The sequence below is a fragment of the Synchiropus splendidus genome, chromosome 7, assembly GCF_027744825.2.
Source record: "Synchiropus splendidus isolate RoL2022-P1 chromosome 7, RoL_Sspl_1.0, whole genome shotgun sequence".
Lineage (NCBI taxonomy): Eukaryota > Metazoa > Chordata > Actinopteri > Syngnathiformes > Callionymidae > Synchiropus > Synchiropus splendidus.
The window spans coordinates 20,634,660-20,650,078 of NC_071340.1; the positions used below are offsets into that span (position 1 = coordinate 20,634,660).

Sequence of the window (15,419 nt, forward strand, 5' to 3'; positions counted from 1 at the left end):
ATGACAGTACAAGCTACAAGTAATACATCTCATGATGGAAGGTGATGTATGAAACGCAATGAAGTGGCACCAGAGCCAGACATTTGCCCGTTTGAGACCCAGAACAACAGGCTTGTACAAGTTTTAGATGTTGAATTTTTAAAAAATTTCTCTCCATCAGTGACACACCTGTGTTAGGTTTCTGCTGAGCCTCATTCCTCTTCTCTCCAGTTCCTCCTCCACATCTTGACTCTCTCTACAGATCACTACATCATCAGCAAACATCATGGACTCCGTCACAAACAATGGAGCCAAACATAATTATAGTACCAGAACCCATTTGAAAAAGCCAACACATTTGTCTTCTTTTCATCGAGCCACTTCGTTTTATTCTTTCTAAATCTGATGAGCTTCGTCACGGTCTTAATTCACAGAACCTCATTAGAATGCAGTGCGTGTGTTGACAGGCGGAATGAGAGAGAGAGAGAATGCAATGCATCTCTCAGTCGTTATGATACTGGTTCATCAGGAAGATGTCGTGTTTCAGCACGTTTTTTTTTGTTTCCATTTTGGTCGGCTGCCACAGGAGCAACACCTCAGCAGATGAGCACCCAAACCCACAGAACATTCATTTGAACCAAAAATATATATATTTTTAAAATTAAGATTGACAAATTGAGGCCTTTAGTCTATTCAGTTTCCTTACAGTCGGACCAAAATACATAAAAAATGACATGTTGAAGCAAAGACTCTTGACACGAGGACTGAATTTTAAATTGAATTTGAAAATAAATATATACCCAATAAAATAAATATCTACAGAAGCATCAAAAAGCATGTAGCGTCAGCACATCCTCCGATGGCGTCGCATATCGACGTCGGCTGAGTGTGTCCTATACTGAAGCTGCAATCCGTCTCCAGCGCTGCATGTTTACACATTAGGTTTTCAGTAGAAGCACATGCTCTGGCTTCCGCACCTCACAAAAAAGAAAGATAGACGTTGGGGTTAGAGGTCAAATGGATGTGCCTTTCATTCATGACTTCCTTGGAGAGCCACATAAGGGGTGATATGTAGTGCGCGATGCACGACCCCCGCCTGCAATGCTACGCGGAAAGGAAAAAGCTTTTTACTCCATTGAACACTGCTTCGACTGAAGGCTGCTTTTATGGTCAAAAGGCTACGGGTTGGTAGCGTGAACACTTACCACTTACTAGACTTACTACTAAAACAGCATGAGATCCAGCGCTCAAATATCCTTATGTGATCTACTGAATCAACTGCTCCGCTGTGTCAACAAAACACAGTGGAGTTGGAGGCGGCGTCTTATTCGGCCATGCTCCTCTGGGAGGAGGCCCCGGGACACACCCAAGACATATTGGAAAGACTTTATTTCTCTGGTATCTTGGAGGATGTTTCTAGAGTGAGGGAAGTCCGGACTTCTTTCTCGTGAAAGCTGCCCCCGGGACCTGACTAGCTTCAAGAGAGGCAGGATCCACATGCTTCATCCACAACACCCTCAACCTGCCATCGCCCTGAAAACCAGTCCCTTCCACTGCTCAGGGATTGGACCACACCCACTCACTTCCTTGAGTCTGTGGTATTTAAATCCAACGGTTGTTCATTCAATCGCGTTCACGCGTCATTGCTTTGAAGCCATTTCCTCCTCATGAATGATAAGGGTCGGGAAACTAGAGCAGGATTTTAGGTGAATATAAACAGTCTGGAGAGTCTTTATAGTGCATCAATGATTAAACAAACTTTACGGCAGGATATGAAACGCTGGATTCAGTCATGTGACCAACTGTAGCTCAGAACTGCCCGGGAAGTTGGAGTTGGCGATAAAACTCTGAGGAACTTGATAACCTGAATTTTCAAGGCCGGGCAGATCTCGTTTCAGAGCCGAGGCGTATCTGGTCTGCGCGCTGACAAGCACAAAGGCAGGCAGCGTTAGACCCAACACAGGTCCCACTGGGGATCAGCAGTGTCAGATTTCTGCCAAGCCTCTAAATCAGCAGACCAATGACAAGATGCTCTAAAGTCCAATCAGATTCAGCCTCTTCACGCCGGCCGGTGTGAAAAAATACACCCATGCTGCAGCTCCGCTCAATTCTCTCATTGATTCAACTGTCAACTCTTTTGAGAACTTGTCGCTTTTGCATTGCAATGCAAAGCCAGTGTGCAAACTTCTTGACGTTGACTTTAGTTTTAATGGGTCTGAAGCTGCACAGAGGACACGATGTGGGACCTTTGTGTCTCAGATCCAGCCCCACAGACGCCGGCCAGACCTTAGTCACCTTCCTGACGGAGGACATCGGATCCTTGTTCCTCTCCATCTGGTCCCGGGACAGACTGGTGACGTGCGAGGTCATGACTGATCCAGAGGTCACAGAGAACTACAGGAGGTTTTGCGCGGGGAGCAGTGATGGAGACGAGAGCCGTCTGCCCATCATCCACCGGTTGCTGTCTGCAGACTCACCTTGTACCGTCGGCTCCGCTGCGCTCACCAGCTCGGCGGGACCACGCCTGCGGGGCAGACCTCGAAGGAAACGTGCCTTCACCTTTCCAGGGACGCGATGGTGCGGGACTGGGACCAACGCTGCGGATTATGAAGACCTGGGTGAGGGAGCTGAATTCTCTGTTCTCAAGTGAAAATGCACGACTTCATTGCAGTATTAGAGTGAAGAATGTTGAGGGTAATAACGGCTCTTTCCTGGAAGCCCTGAAGGTATGTAAAGTATAGACCTGCTTGCTCCTTCCAGCTGCTTGGCTTCACTCTTTCCTGAGCCTCTCTTATGTCATCAAAACCTTCGCTAGCAAAAGATCAGGATGCTGAAGCGAGAAGAGTTGAAAGAAATTATAAATTAAAGAGAGTTGAATTAAATGAATAAATCTGTTGAAATAAACAATAAATACGTATAAAAAAAGATATGGTGTAAAAACTTGACAAAAAAGTAAGGTATGCTCATGCAATAAATAAAAAAATATAGGTGCAAAAGTGCGTGATTTTAAAGAATTTTGGGTAACAAGATGTAGTATGTTGCCATATACCTTGCATGTATGGAAGCAAAATAAAAAAAAACATCATAAGAATAAGATTATCATGATTATATATATATATATATATTCTTTTTTAAACCTATATACAAAAATTAATGTATATATATATGTATATATATATATATATATATATATATATATATATATATATATATATATATATATATATATATATATATATATATATATATATATATATATACTGCGTGTCAGGAATCTGATGGATTTACTGGCGAGTGAAGGACAATCATGGAGGCTATGTGTTCTCTTTATCTGGACGTCGTGACCAAATCAGAGTGAGCCTGAAGACAAAGCTCCTCACATTCCCACTCCGGCCCACGGTCACGGGTCAAGATTGAGAGAACAAGGTCGTGGATTCAAGCTGCTGAGTGAACGAGTTCAGCACCTTGGTGTAATGGAGAGGATTTGTGGAGTGTGAGGAGGCGAAGAGATGCTTGAGTGAGTTCTGTTGGAGGAGTGAGGGCAAGAACAGCACATGTAGCGACATGACGGGCTCCAGAGCTGATGATGCCAAATGAAAAAGTGATGGTGGAAGGAGCAAATGAGGACAGAAGTACAGGCGAGAAGGTGATGATGTGAAGCACTGTGGGCAACGAGGAGATGAGAAATACGAGGACATGCAGAAGCATGGCTGACGTTTGGAACGTTCAGAGAGTCTTCATGTTGTTGGCCCTGCGGTGTCTGGAGGCTGGTGATCCCAACACAGCCGGGCCAGAGAAAGAGCCTGCTGCTTTAATATAGTTAACACATGGCGTGGGTCGAGTTTTAGTGGCTCACGATGGGGTGGTCCAGTCAAGTCAGCACATTGTTTTTATCATTTTTAAGACCCTGGAGAGGTCGCCAGAGGCCACGCTAGGAACAAAACTCCCCACATCAATAAATGTGCCTTGCATCCTGGTCATGGAAGTGTCTCTCTGCTCTGTTAACATTAACATAAAACACCGGTTTAAACATCAGTCTGTATCTAGTTGTTGTGTAGCTGTTGCACAGAAGTGACATCCCCACTGGTCTCTCCAGTGAAGTCAAGTGGAACACTGGCTGATGTTGGAGGGTCCGGGACCCTCCTTCATCTGAGTTTTTGCTGGTAAACTTGTTCACAAAATGTTCACACCTGTTCCTTCATCTTCACTGTTAACCAACGCTGGACAGAGGTAGCCTCAATCTGGACTCAAACCCACGTTTAGTTGCTTTTTCAGATTTGGATTCCATGTCTTTTATAGCTGAATAGCCGTGTGAGACAGAACAGATGAAGCAGGTTGTCATTTTAAGACCCAATACGCAACGTCTTGTTAATATTCTGATGATATTTTAGAGCGTTTCTTGTGATGAGAATGGTCTTTCATCGACCTTTCATTCGGCTGCTGTAGTGAAAGATTAACGCGCCTCTAAAGCTCCAGGTGTGCGCGCGACCATTCGCTCTGCTGGAGACATTTATGAGGCTGAACTCTGGCGCTTCTCCGCCCCTCCCTCAGGCATGTTCGACAGCGCGGACCGCTGCTGCCGAGACCACGACCACTGCCGCCACAACATCCCCGCCTTCACCATGAGATACGGCGTCTTCAACTCCAACTTCTACACCGTGTCTCACTGCGGCTGCGACCAGAGGTGAGAGGTGCAGCGCGGGCTCGCCATGCTTCACATTCCTGACGCTTTATTATCTCCTGGGAAACCGACACATCCCCACCGCCAAGCCTGTCGGGGTTTCTTCAATGATCGCTGCTGTAATTAGTTCGGAATTCCGATGGAGTTTGTCTGTGAAGCCCAGCCAGACGCGACTTGGTGAAGGAGGCGACTGATCGGAACCCGAACCCCCCGCAGTCACCAGCATCCGGGACTGTAGAAACACCAACCTTTTGGCGGTTAACTATGATCCGATATTGCATTTGATCCACGGTGGCTTGACTGAAACGTATTTCAACGAAACGTTCAAAAAGATATGGGTTAAAAACTAGAAAAAGTTAGATATTCTCATGCAACAAAATGAAAGAAAAAAAGAGAAGTAGAATAGAAGTGAAAAAAGTGCAATTATATATACATATATATATATATCTATATATCTATATATATACATATATATCTATCTATCTATCTATCTATCTATCTATCTATCTATCTATATATATATATATATATATATATATATATATATATATGGCAGAATTCTCACTTTAAAGTTCTCACTTTGCCATGTTTTTTTTTCTTCTGAACACTACTGCCACCTGCTGTCCAGTTGAGCTCATATAAGATAATAGATAAAATGAATAAATACCAGGCACTATACACTACAAAAAGAGGAACTCGACTCCAAATTGCTTTTCTGTCCTAGAACTAAAGAAATAGCTTCACTTCTGCTCGTGAACAAGTCACCTTGACCAAACAAACAGTTATATATGTATTTCTAGAGCAATAAAAATGTCCTTCAGAATCAGAATCACATTTATAGCCATGGTCAGTGGGGCAGTCTGCGCTTGTCCCTGGAAAGTGGCGCTGTTGTGCCAGACAGTGAGTGATAGAGGAGGTGAGGATGGACTGGATGATGGCTGTGTAGAACTCCACCAGCAACTTCATCGGCAGTCGTAATTTTCGTAGCTGCCTCAAGAAGAACATTCTCTGCTGGGCCTTCTTCTTATTGTGCTCTGGCCCAGAGTCCCGTGGTGAGCATCAAGAGGGAGAGGAGGAGATAAACAGAGTCTCTGACAGTTGCAGGTGGAAGACATTCCCTGGATATCGGTGATCAATGTCGATATGTTGTTTCCAATATTGGTTTTCAAGGCAAGCAAGCACTTTTCCAACCTCCTTTATAAAAACCCGAAGAGTGGCTCGTGGGGGCAGCAGTCTGACCACAGAGGTCCACCTTCCCCTCACCCCAGAAACGCTTCCTTGGTCAACCATCTTTCATTCACGACAGCAGCAGTGTGTTCCTGAACGCATCATCCGGTAATAACCTGCCGTCTGCCTCACACCAGGTTCCAGAAATGCCTTCTGGGGGTGAACGACTCCATTGCCAGCATGGTGGGCTACGGCTTCTTCAACATCCTGAGGGTCCCTTGTTTTGAGCTGCAGCAGCAGAGGCGGTGCAACACCATGTCCTGGTGGGGAATGTAAGAAGTTTTAATTGTGGATTAGAAGGCGAATGAAACAAGCGAGCACAGCTCCTTAAGACAAAAGTCAGCTCAGGAGAATGTGACTTGGCAGTGAATGGGAGAGCAGAGAAGCTTGTGATAACAGGCCTGACACCCTGACTTCCATCAGGAGCTTCTTCACAGGCGAATGTATCAGGCCATTTCCATCGGCCTCAGTCCCAAGATCAACCACCAGGTTACGTAATATGGCGGAGAAAAAGCCTTAGCCTGGGAGTAACCGACAGGTCCAGTCATTTCTCTGTTGTCAATACATGCAGTGATGAAACTCACGACTGTACACACATCCAAATATTTCTCCAGAGGTGTCAACACAAATCCCGCAATTATCTTTTCAGTCTCAATCTGACTCTAATCTGAGCCTCGGAGCGCTGAGCTGTTGCATTCTGATTCAAATGAAGGGAAGTCGTAGAATGAATAAATGCTGAGAGTCACATTTTAAAGGGAAGGACAGGTAGAGCTACAGTTCCAGACCCCAAATAACCCCCTGACCCTTGCCGTGGTGTGTGTTTCCTTGTGGTGTGTGTAGGTGCAAAGACGTCCAGGAGGTTGCACATGCCGTCTTCAGAAGCAATGAGCCCTTCAATGGCACAGTTGAGGACATCGGAGAGGAGGAGCCGAAGGTCACGGAGCAGCCAGAAGTCAACACGCGCACCAAGTCACCCAAATGTAAAGGAAGACAGACGCCCAGAGGGGATGACTTCCAGAAGACACAAAGAAAAGGCTGCACAGAAGACACTTCTGAGGATCAGGACGGCACAGAGGCGACGACGGAAGCAACGACAAAGAGGAGCCAGAACAACAGAGTGACCTGGACGAGTGGCCCTCGGGTGACACGCCAGCAAACCTTGACACCACCTACAACAAGCGACAAACCTGCGGCTGTAACCAGTCAAAGCAGCGTTGGACGGGGAGCGACTTGGAGGACGACCAGCATCCCGACCACACAGACGGATGCTAAACAAAACAGAACACAGCCTGTCATGTCAACAGCTGATGACTTAGTGAACCTGACAGGTGAGAAGGCCCCTCACGCTTCTGCCCACCTCTCACTCTGACTCATCCTGACCTTTATCTCATGAGGCTTTTTGATTGATGTGCTCCGTAATCCCGATTCTAATGAGAGCTAATTATTTTTGAAGCACATGTAGCACTCCAGAAGGCAGCGCTTGGACTAAAGGTCAACACATTAGTCATAGCATGATTCAAGGGCTCAGACTCGGAATGATAAACCCGTCTATCGCCGCAAAGGCCGCTCCTAGTCTGCCACCTAGCGGCGGAAGAGAGTACTGTCCTGAAACTAGGAGCAGTTTCATGCTGCTTTATTGAGACGGATTGTCAGTGTACTCTGTTCCCTGCAGACATCCAGCGTCGATGCCAGACTCTCCGACACCTGGATGAGTGCAGATACAGGATTCCTCCTCTGGAAGAGAAGTACCACCTGCAGAACACCGAGATGAAGACGGTCTACCACTGCGCCTGCACACGACGGTGAGATTCCCTCCAGCACTTCTCTTTTGTGAGCTGTAAATATAGAGTTTTCTTCACTTTGGTCTGTGTTGATTTCATAGTTTGGCTGCTGAGATGGAAGACATGAAACAACCCAGCGTTCTACCTTCACTCCTCAAAGAGTTTGTGTCTCCACACTGCTTCAAACTTGCCAAGAAGAGAAAGTGCAACAAAAGGAAAAGGTTTGACTCCCATTAATGACCTGCCTCCGACTCCACACTCGCCAACAAATACTAAAGCGTGTGGTTGTTGCTCCTTCAGCTGCGCAGGAGGCTTCGTCAAAGCTTATGACCTACTTCACGCACTGAAGAAGCTGGAGGAGAAAGACAGAGGTGGAGCGGGATCTTCGCGGAAGAGGCGGGAGCGTGGGATCCCGGTTCGGCTTTCAAAGCGATGCTTGAGGCTTGAAAGGGAAAACGCAAGAATGACGGCGCTTTTATGAGCGAAGTCGGAGACGCTATGTTTAGCAACAATGAGTTTCGGAGGCTTTGCATCAGGTGCACGTCATCCAGGCCTCTTTGAACTTTGAACTCTGAGTGCTGACATAAAGTGCCTTTTGTGAGTCACTGATGTGAAAACGATTGTATTTATAATGTGCACCATCGTCCAAGAGCAATGACTGACCTGCAGTTGCTTCATCTTCGGTGCAGCGATTAGAAAACTATTTTTAAAGGTGCAGCAGCTGCATGTAGATCTGAAGGGGCGGGGCCAGTTGAAGGCCAGGATTGTAACTTTTTTTTTATTTTATTTAATTCGACACATAACATTTGTGCTGAAAAAAGAAAAAAATATGGCAAAACCAATAGATCTGTCTGGAAAAATTTTTTTGAAGGGTGCACAGAATTAAAAACATAAGTACTATATACATCGCAATACCGCAGGTTGACAGCAGAGGTCAGCCCGGCGATGTTTTCGCACTAACTCCATGATAACTCCAGATACTCTCACTTATCCCACAGTGGGGACATTTACTAGGACGTATAACATATAACGAATCAAAATAACTACTAAAACGACAAATCATTATATATATATATATATATATATATATATATATATATATACTGCGCAGCAAAACACCATATTGTATGAAGGGAATTGTTTTTATGACACCACAATCCTTCCCATCTAATCTTTGAATATTAATATTATAATTACAATCTAATTAATTCAAACAAGTTACTTATTAGGATGAAAAAAAGTGTAAAATATTCTCTGTATTTGGGCACTTTTCATCATGAAAGATGGAGGATTGTGTGCGTGCACTTGTATAGCTATAGTTGTGAGGACATTTTGACAGTCCTCACAAAGTTAAGGTTCAATTTGAGGATGAAAACGTTTAGGTTAACTAAGACGAGTGATGGTAGATACCAGGTATCATGAAACAGTATTGCAGGGTTGATGAAACAGTGTTATAATTTTCAGAGGACACTAGATGGCGCTCTTGGTTTAGAAATGACGTGAGGCATCATTGAATCAGTTGTTCAGCAGCAGACAGCGCCATCTTGTGGCCACTGAAAATCAAAACACTGTTTCATGAAGCCTTGTCTACCCATCACTAGTCAAGAGTCCTGGTTAAGTTTCGCCATTTGTCTGGATGTTGTAACCACTCCCCACATATCCAAAACATCTTTATTGAAATAATTCATAAACCTTCAGGACATGTTAATGTAAAAAGCAAGAACAATAAAGGGGAAAAGAAATCAGCGTTGGTGACAAGTTGTATTTCTGAGGTGCTCTGTTCTCTACTAAATCATAAATAAAGGTAATTAAAAAAACATTTCCTTATAAATGTGCAAAGTTGATCGTATCACAAATGAAGTAACAGCAGTGTCTTTGATACATTTTACAGTGTAACAGTGGAAATCCACAGCGTTGCCTGTTGAAACATCCCAGTCATCTTCATGCCCAACTCATGTAACAATACAGTTCACCTTGGTTATAAAGATGAGCGACATTCAGCGAGTATTGATTTCATAACGTGACTTCTATGCTACGCAGCCACAGACATTGTGTTGTATAAATAGGTTGTTATATCCGGACACTTGGTGGCGCTACAGAGCGGACTACAGAGGAGAGACTACAGTTGTGTTGTTGATCCAAGCAGGCACTGATGCATGTATTTGGCCGTGGTTCCAACAGAGAGATGAGTCCGCAGACGATGAGTGCAGGTTACACGAATCTCTTCATGTAGCAAATGAAAGTATTTGGCATGCTTGACGGTCAGGACGGAGGAGCCGCGACTTTTACTGGATACCTCCAACAAAACGTGTTCATTCACATTACAGTGTTGCGTTGAAAGCGGGTTACACAGTGTGTCAGGCCTGTGTGTGTGTGAGACTGCAGTGTTAAACTGTCCTGTCAGCTCCAGAGCGCTTCCTCACCACCTTCTCCTCACTGACCTGGTCCACAGCCAAAGTCTCCAGCTCGGCCTGAGGGGGCCCCTGGACGGGGGAGCCGTGGCTGATGCGGTGAGCCACGCCTATATGGGCCCGGTGCTGGCCTCGGGCGGGGCTGTGGCGAGGGCTGGCGGTGGCCCCGAGTGGCGGGACCGGGGAGCGTTCAGAGGCGATGGGCGGGATGACAGCAGGTCGCTCTCGGACCACCTGCAGCTCCGGAGACTCCCTCCCCGCCTGGAGGAAGGGGGTGGGGTCTGGCATGGCTTCCACCGTGTCCCGCAGGACGATCCGCCTGCCGTCTGGGCCCAGCCGGTACACCTCCGTCAGCTCGGGGTGAAGCGGCTGAGACAGGCTCTTCTTCATCCGGCGCCGCGGCGTCTCCGGCTGTCTGTCTTTGGCCGGGGGAGGGGTGGGCACGTAGGACGTGACGGGGCTGACGTTGGGACTGGCCTCGGACGAGCTGCCTCCCAACAGCTTTTTCTTGGTGGCGTGAAGCTGCGAGGTGAGATACGCGATGGTGCTCGCCCGCTGCTCCAGCTCTCCGGACAGGACGGCCAGCTTGTGGCTCTTCATCTTGAGCTCCTCCAGGTACTTCTTCTCCCTCTCCTTTATGGTGTTTTCCAGCACAAAAATCATGGCGTTCTTCTGCTCCAGGTCCCGAAGCAGCTCTGTGTTCTCCTCCTCCTTTTTCTTCAGCTCGGCCTCGAGCTCCTCGCACTTCCTCTGAAGCTCCCGGCACCGGACCTCGCCACTGTCTGCACGGGAACACAGAAGCAAGAGGTCTCACGCTGTGCTCATCAACCTCAAGCTCATGAAAGCATGACCGGAATTCCTCAGGTCACATTTATCACACTGAAGGTCCGGGTTTGGCTCTGGCCTGCTGTGAGACCACCTGCGAGACCTTGAGAAGTTCATGAACACGGCATGATTTCATTGGACATGCCGACCTCCTGCCACTCGGCGGCAGTGTTTCTGTTTCAGTTTTTGGTGACTCAACAAGAGGAGATTTTAAGGGTCAAAATACCATCATCACGGCGAACACAAGAGGTCATGAGTTGGTATCACACCATCAGAAGATACCACAAACATCAGAATCCAAGAATTCAGTTGAAACTTTGAGTGATTTATGAATTAATATGGTGACTTCCAGCAGAATGACCTCACAGTGATGCAGAGTCATGCCACATGACGGACCTCCCCACAGGCCCCGCCCCACCACTGGCCTCATTCTCCCACCATAATCTTTTTCATCTGAACGGACGACGACGCACCAGATTATACGAACAGCTCAGTGTTGTGTTTCCTTTGTCATTCCTCAAGGACAGGCTCAACTCACCCACAGGGAGGAGCAGGAAGAACAGTTCCCTTTAAAAGGGCCGTTGGTCCGTCTGTCGGAGCAGCTGTGCTCAGCAGGTTATGGGCCATGCATTAGCACAGTGACAGATAATCTGATTTCCTGCACTTCAATCGGAGAGATGTTATAAACAAACACGAGTCTCATGAGGGAACACATCAGTAGATGTTGGGATTTTCCCCTATAAATTAAAGCTCCTGCAGCAAATGCTCCTCTGGATGAGATCAAATCTGGAAGAAAAGCGGCATAAAGAGTGAAGGTGATTTTGCTGCCAGTGTGACACCAGAGGTCAGATTCAGACCACTGTTGTCACATGATGTCATGGCAGTGGAGGAGGGGAAGACACAAACAGGCATGACTAAGAAGCAACGTTGGAGAAGATGAGGAGTCAAGAACCACCTCACATAAGTCTGCTGTAGTATGTTTAATACACTGGATTACAACAGAAAGATTCTTTATAGCTTTGTTTTTACGAAACAGCTAAATGATGCGCGCATGGTTGAAACTTGAACTTACAGAATGTCTGGGAGAAAACCGATGCAAGTGAAGTAACACACCAGCGCCACTTCCTTTAAAGGTTCAGAGCAGTCTGCTCATGTTGTGCTGATCATTACCGTCATGGCCAGCTCATCACAGGATCGTGGATATGATGCTGTGAAGCTGGATCAGTGGCAGACAACAGGTTTGGAGGAATACCTCTCACTGATAATCTATGACGGCAGACAAAACCACCTATTTGCCACTACAGAGACTTGCACATGCCTCTGATAATAACCAGGATCAAGACAAAGATGTGTTACTTGAAAGCCCCTTGACTGACTTCCTGTTCATGCCTAAAAAGACCAGGGTATACACAAACCAACACCAGGACCAAAGTGAATACTGAAGACACGACTACAGGTTGTTGGTTCCAATGAAAGCATTCCACCTAGATTTATTACGGAAAAAGGACTACCGCCTGTTTCACTGTCAGAAACAAATGCAGGTGTCTACATGACTAATAGACTCAGTGAGTGAGACCAATTTCTTACGTACCACAATGAGGCTAGTTATTTGTGTGTAGCTACTTCATTTCAACACTTCAATACATCAATATATAATAGTACACATTTACAACTGAAATATATACTGTAATTTCCAGACTATAAGCTGCTACTTTTTTCTTGCAGTCTGAGCCCTGCGACTTACACAACAGCGTGGCTAATATATGGATTTTTACAGGTTGAAATCAATGAAATCAGAGGCTTTTTTTTTTATCCTGAAAGCACTCAAAATGCGCGGTTTTCACCTGTGTGTCCATAGCTCCATCAACAGAGTCGATCTTCTAGAGGACTGGAATCGAGAAGGAGCCACTGAGACCAGCAGTGGTGTCTGAACTTTGGACTCTTGGGTGAAAACTGCGCATTTTGTGGGCTTTAATGTGAAGATGTGAGACGCTGTCTCCAGACAAAGTGCGTTCAGCTCAAAAGTCCGACATGAACACAAGTGATTCGGGTTTTGTCCTCTGACTTGACTGGAGAGCTGCACTTTGACTATTGTGAGAACAGCGTGGATAAATCAAGACACTCTGTATTACGCAGCTTGTTTCCGCTACTTCCTCACTCTCTATGCTGGAACCCCATTTTCAAAACCAGTTTTGAAAAGTGTTTTTACGCCGGTGCACCACTGACCTGTCCAGAGCGCAGACACCACCACTGAACGAACCTGTGGCTTATAGACCGATGCGGCTTATGTATGAACAAGATCTGTTTTCCTTCTTAAATTGAGTGGGTGGGGCTAATATTCCGGTGCACTCTCTAGTCCGGAAATTACGGTACATATTTTATTCTTTGTATCTATTATAGTATATATTACTGTGTTTGAATCCCAGAGTTTCAGAAATGCAGAATTTAGAAAATTCCACATTGCTCACAGAGCGCAAAGGTCAGTTCCTCATTTGGTGATAATGTTATGTCGTTGCTAGAGCTGTGTATTAGCAGGTATTCAGTGAGGCAACACGTATCCCAGTACAGGAGTGATACGGCTCAATATTTTGAAATATTGTAGATCAGATGTCAGATAAATATCACAGTCCAACAGTGGAAGCAAATAAATCAAGAAAACTGCAGGACAACCTTCGTGGTGTTAACCATACATCACAAACAGAGCAGAATATCTAAGTCTATATTTATTTAAATATCAATATGGCATACTTAAAATATTGGCCCAATATTGCGTAATGAAGTATCCCGATATCTGAGTGTATTGATGTTGAGTGTATGGATAACTCTACAGTACTGGATAACTTGGAGAGCAACATGGGCAGTTTCTCCACCAATATAAGTGGCACACCAGCCTGGCTGCGTCTACAGCTCTGTCGCTCCAGTGTCAGGTGCAACACACATTATTGTCCACAGTTTGGCCTCACCACCCCAGCCTGATACCTGAGCATCTCTGGATTTGCTTGGCAATTAGGTCTCTTGGGTTTGATTCCTCCACTCGTTAAAGGAGTAGTACTTACCTCAAGACGATGTCAGGATTAAGGCTACACGTGTTCAGGTTGTGCGCATGAACATTCACAGTGTCACCCATGCTCACCTGAGGGGTCGGAGCTGCGGACCGTGAGTTCATACGTCAGGTCTGTAAAGCAGGAGAGGGTCAGTCACACACAGGCACAACAGAGATCACTCTTCCACGACTCCTAGGAACAAATGGTAAAGAAATTCTTTTAACAGGATTAGTGAGTGTTTGTCAGGCAGCTTTATCGCAGGTTAAAGGAGGACACACCACTACATATACTGCATCAGAGACAAGTAAACACTATGTTTTGCTCCGCTGCACCTGTGCACTGCTGCTGTAATCTGCGTATTTCCTCGTGTAGCCCCTTCAGCGTGTTGGCATGGTCCTGCTGGAGGAAGAGCAGGTTCTTCTGTGCGCTGTGCAGCTGATTTTCCAGCGTAACATTAGCTGATGCCATGGTGGATTATCTTCACACAAACCAGCTCCGCAACCTGACAGGACAGAAGACGAGAGTAAACAACCCTTTTGGCTACAAGCACCCCAAGTTCAACACATCATCACTTCATCAACCTGGCAGCCAAAAGTCCTGGTGTAATGATGTTGATTTGTGTGTGAGTGACTGGCAAACACAGCGAGGAGAGAGCCAACAGAAACACATTAGGATGCGGGCTGACTGACTGGTAGCGCCAGGCTCCTCGGGCTGTGTGGTGATGGATGGAGAAAGTTACTGAGGCCAGGGCTAAAAATAGCAACTCCACTTATGAGAACTGTTCTGCTTATTGATTAAGACACACGGTGGAGCCAGCAAATGCTGCTGCTGAAACTATTGAAATAGCATCAGGTACAGACGGAAACATAGCACTCTGCATCGCTTTTTTCAATCATTTGTATCTGGTATTTTGGTTGTTCACCGTAGCCCCATAGGTTGAGGCTGCTGCAGGAACAGGCTAGATAAAACACACTCAGCTGTGTGAATATGGATGCAATCAGTTTACTGAGACAAAAATAGATTGACACTAGACAAACAAACATTGGCTTCGACTGTCCCACCCTTCACTTCTCTCAGGAGGAGAATCCTAACTTTGGTCTCACATGCTTCAAGACTAGAGATGAGACTGATCCAATCCACAGTTGGTATCAGGTTACCAACATAATTCCCAATCCAAATTGTTCCTTAATGTTGTCTACTGAAATGCACTCCCTGTCAGCTGCTCCGCTACTGTAGCGGCAGACTATGGGATGGATGGATGGATGGACGGACTGACAGACAGAAAGAAAGCCTTTGTTTTTCCCAAAGCGGGAAATTTCCTGCGCATTGGCGTTTCGAAGCCAGACAAGGAGCTAAGCAGAATTTAGCAGCACTGGAGGCTAAAGCCTTTCTTGCAAACATGTCTGCTGTGAGTTGACAAACCAAGAGGTGGAAGCTGGAAGAAGATGACAGCACAGCCGCAGGCAGCAAT

The 15,419-nt window shown here is 45.9% G+C and overlaps 2 protein-coding genes across 3 annotated transcripts in view; one reads left to right on the forward strand and one right to left on the reverse strand.

The window, feature by feature from the left end:
- Positions 1-2,151: 2,151 nt before the first annotated feature.
- LOC128763001 (group 3 secretory phospholipase A2-like) lies at positions 2,152-9,443 on the forward strand. Its single transcript, XM_053871680.1, has 7 exons — positions 2,152-2,597; positions 4,531-4,663; positions 6,025-6,159; positions 6,728-7,215; positions 7,560-7,689; positions 7,770-7,889; positions 7,969-9,443. The coding sequence occupies exons 1-7, from the start codon at positions 2,189-2,191 to the stop codon at positions 8,147-8,149; spliced, it is 1,596 nt and encodes a 531-aa protein (XP_053727655.1). The 5' UTR covers positions 2,152-2,188; the 3' UTR covers positions 8,150-9,443.
- The window catches only part of ccdc92 (coiled-coil domain containing 92), a 64,241-nt gene continuing 58,147 nt past the window's right edge, over positions 9,326-15,419 (reverse strand). For both annotated transcript variants that reach the window (XM_053871682.1, XM_053871681.1), the window contains 3 exons: positions 14,281-14,450; positions 14,038-14,079; positions 9,326-10,861 (listed from right to left, as the gene is read on the reverse strand). In XM_053871682.1, the coding sequence (XP_053727657.1) occupies positions 10,056-10,861; positions 14,038-14,079; positions 14,281-14,416 (984 nt within the window). In that variant the 5' untranslated portion in view covers positions 14,417-14,450 and the 3' untranslated portion in view covers positions 9,326-10,055. The remainder of the gene's footprint in view (positions 10,862-14,037; positions 14,080-14,280; positions 14,451-15,419) is intronic.

Coding starts and splice junctions, on each gene's coding strand:
- LOC128763001 (XM_053871680.1), top strand. CDS start 2,189: ATGGGTCTGAAGCTGCACAGAGGACACGATGTGGGACCTTTGTGTCTC. Junction 2,598..4,530: donor TGCGGATTATGAAGACCTGG/GTGAGGGAGCTG, acceptor CCCCTCCCTCAG/GCATGTTCGACAGCGCGGAC. Junction 7,216..7,559: donor TGACTTAGTGAACCTGACAG/GTGAGAAGGCCC, acceptor TGTTCCCTGCAG/ACATCCAGCGTCGATGCCAG.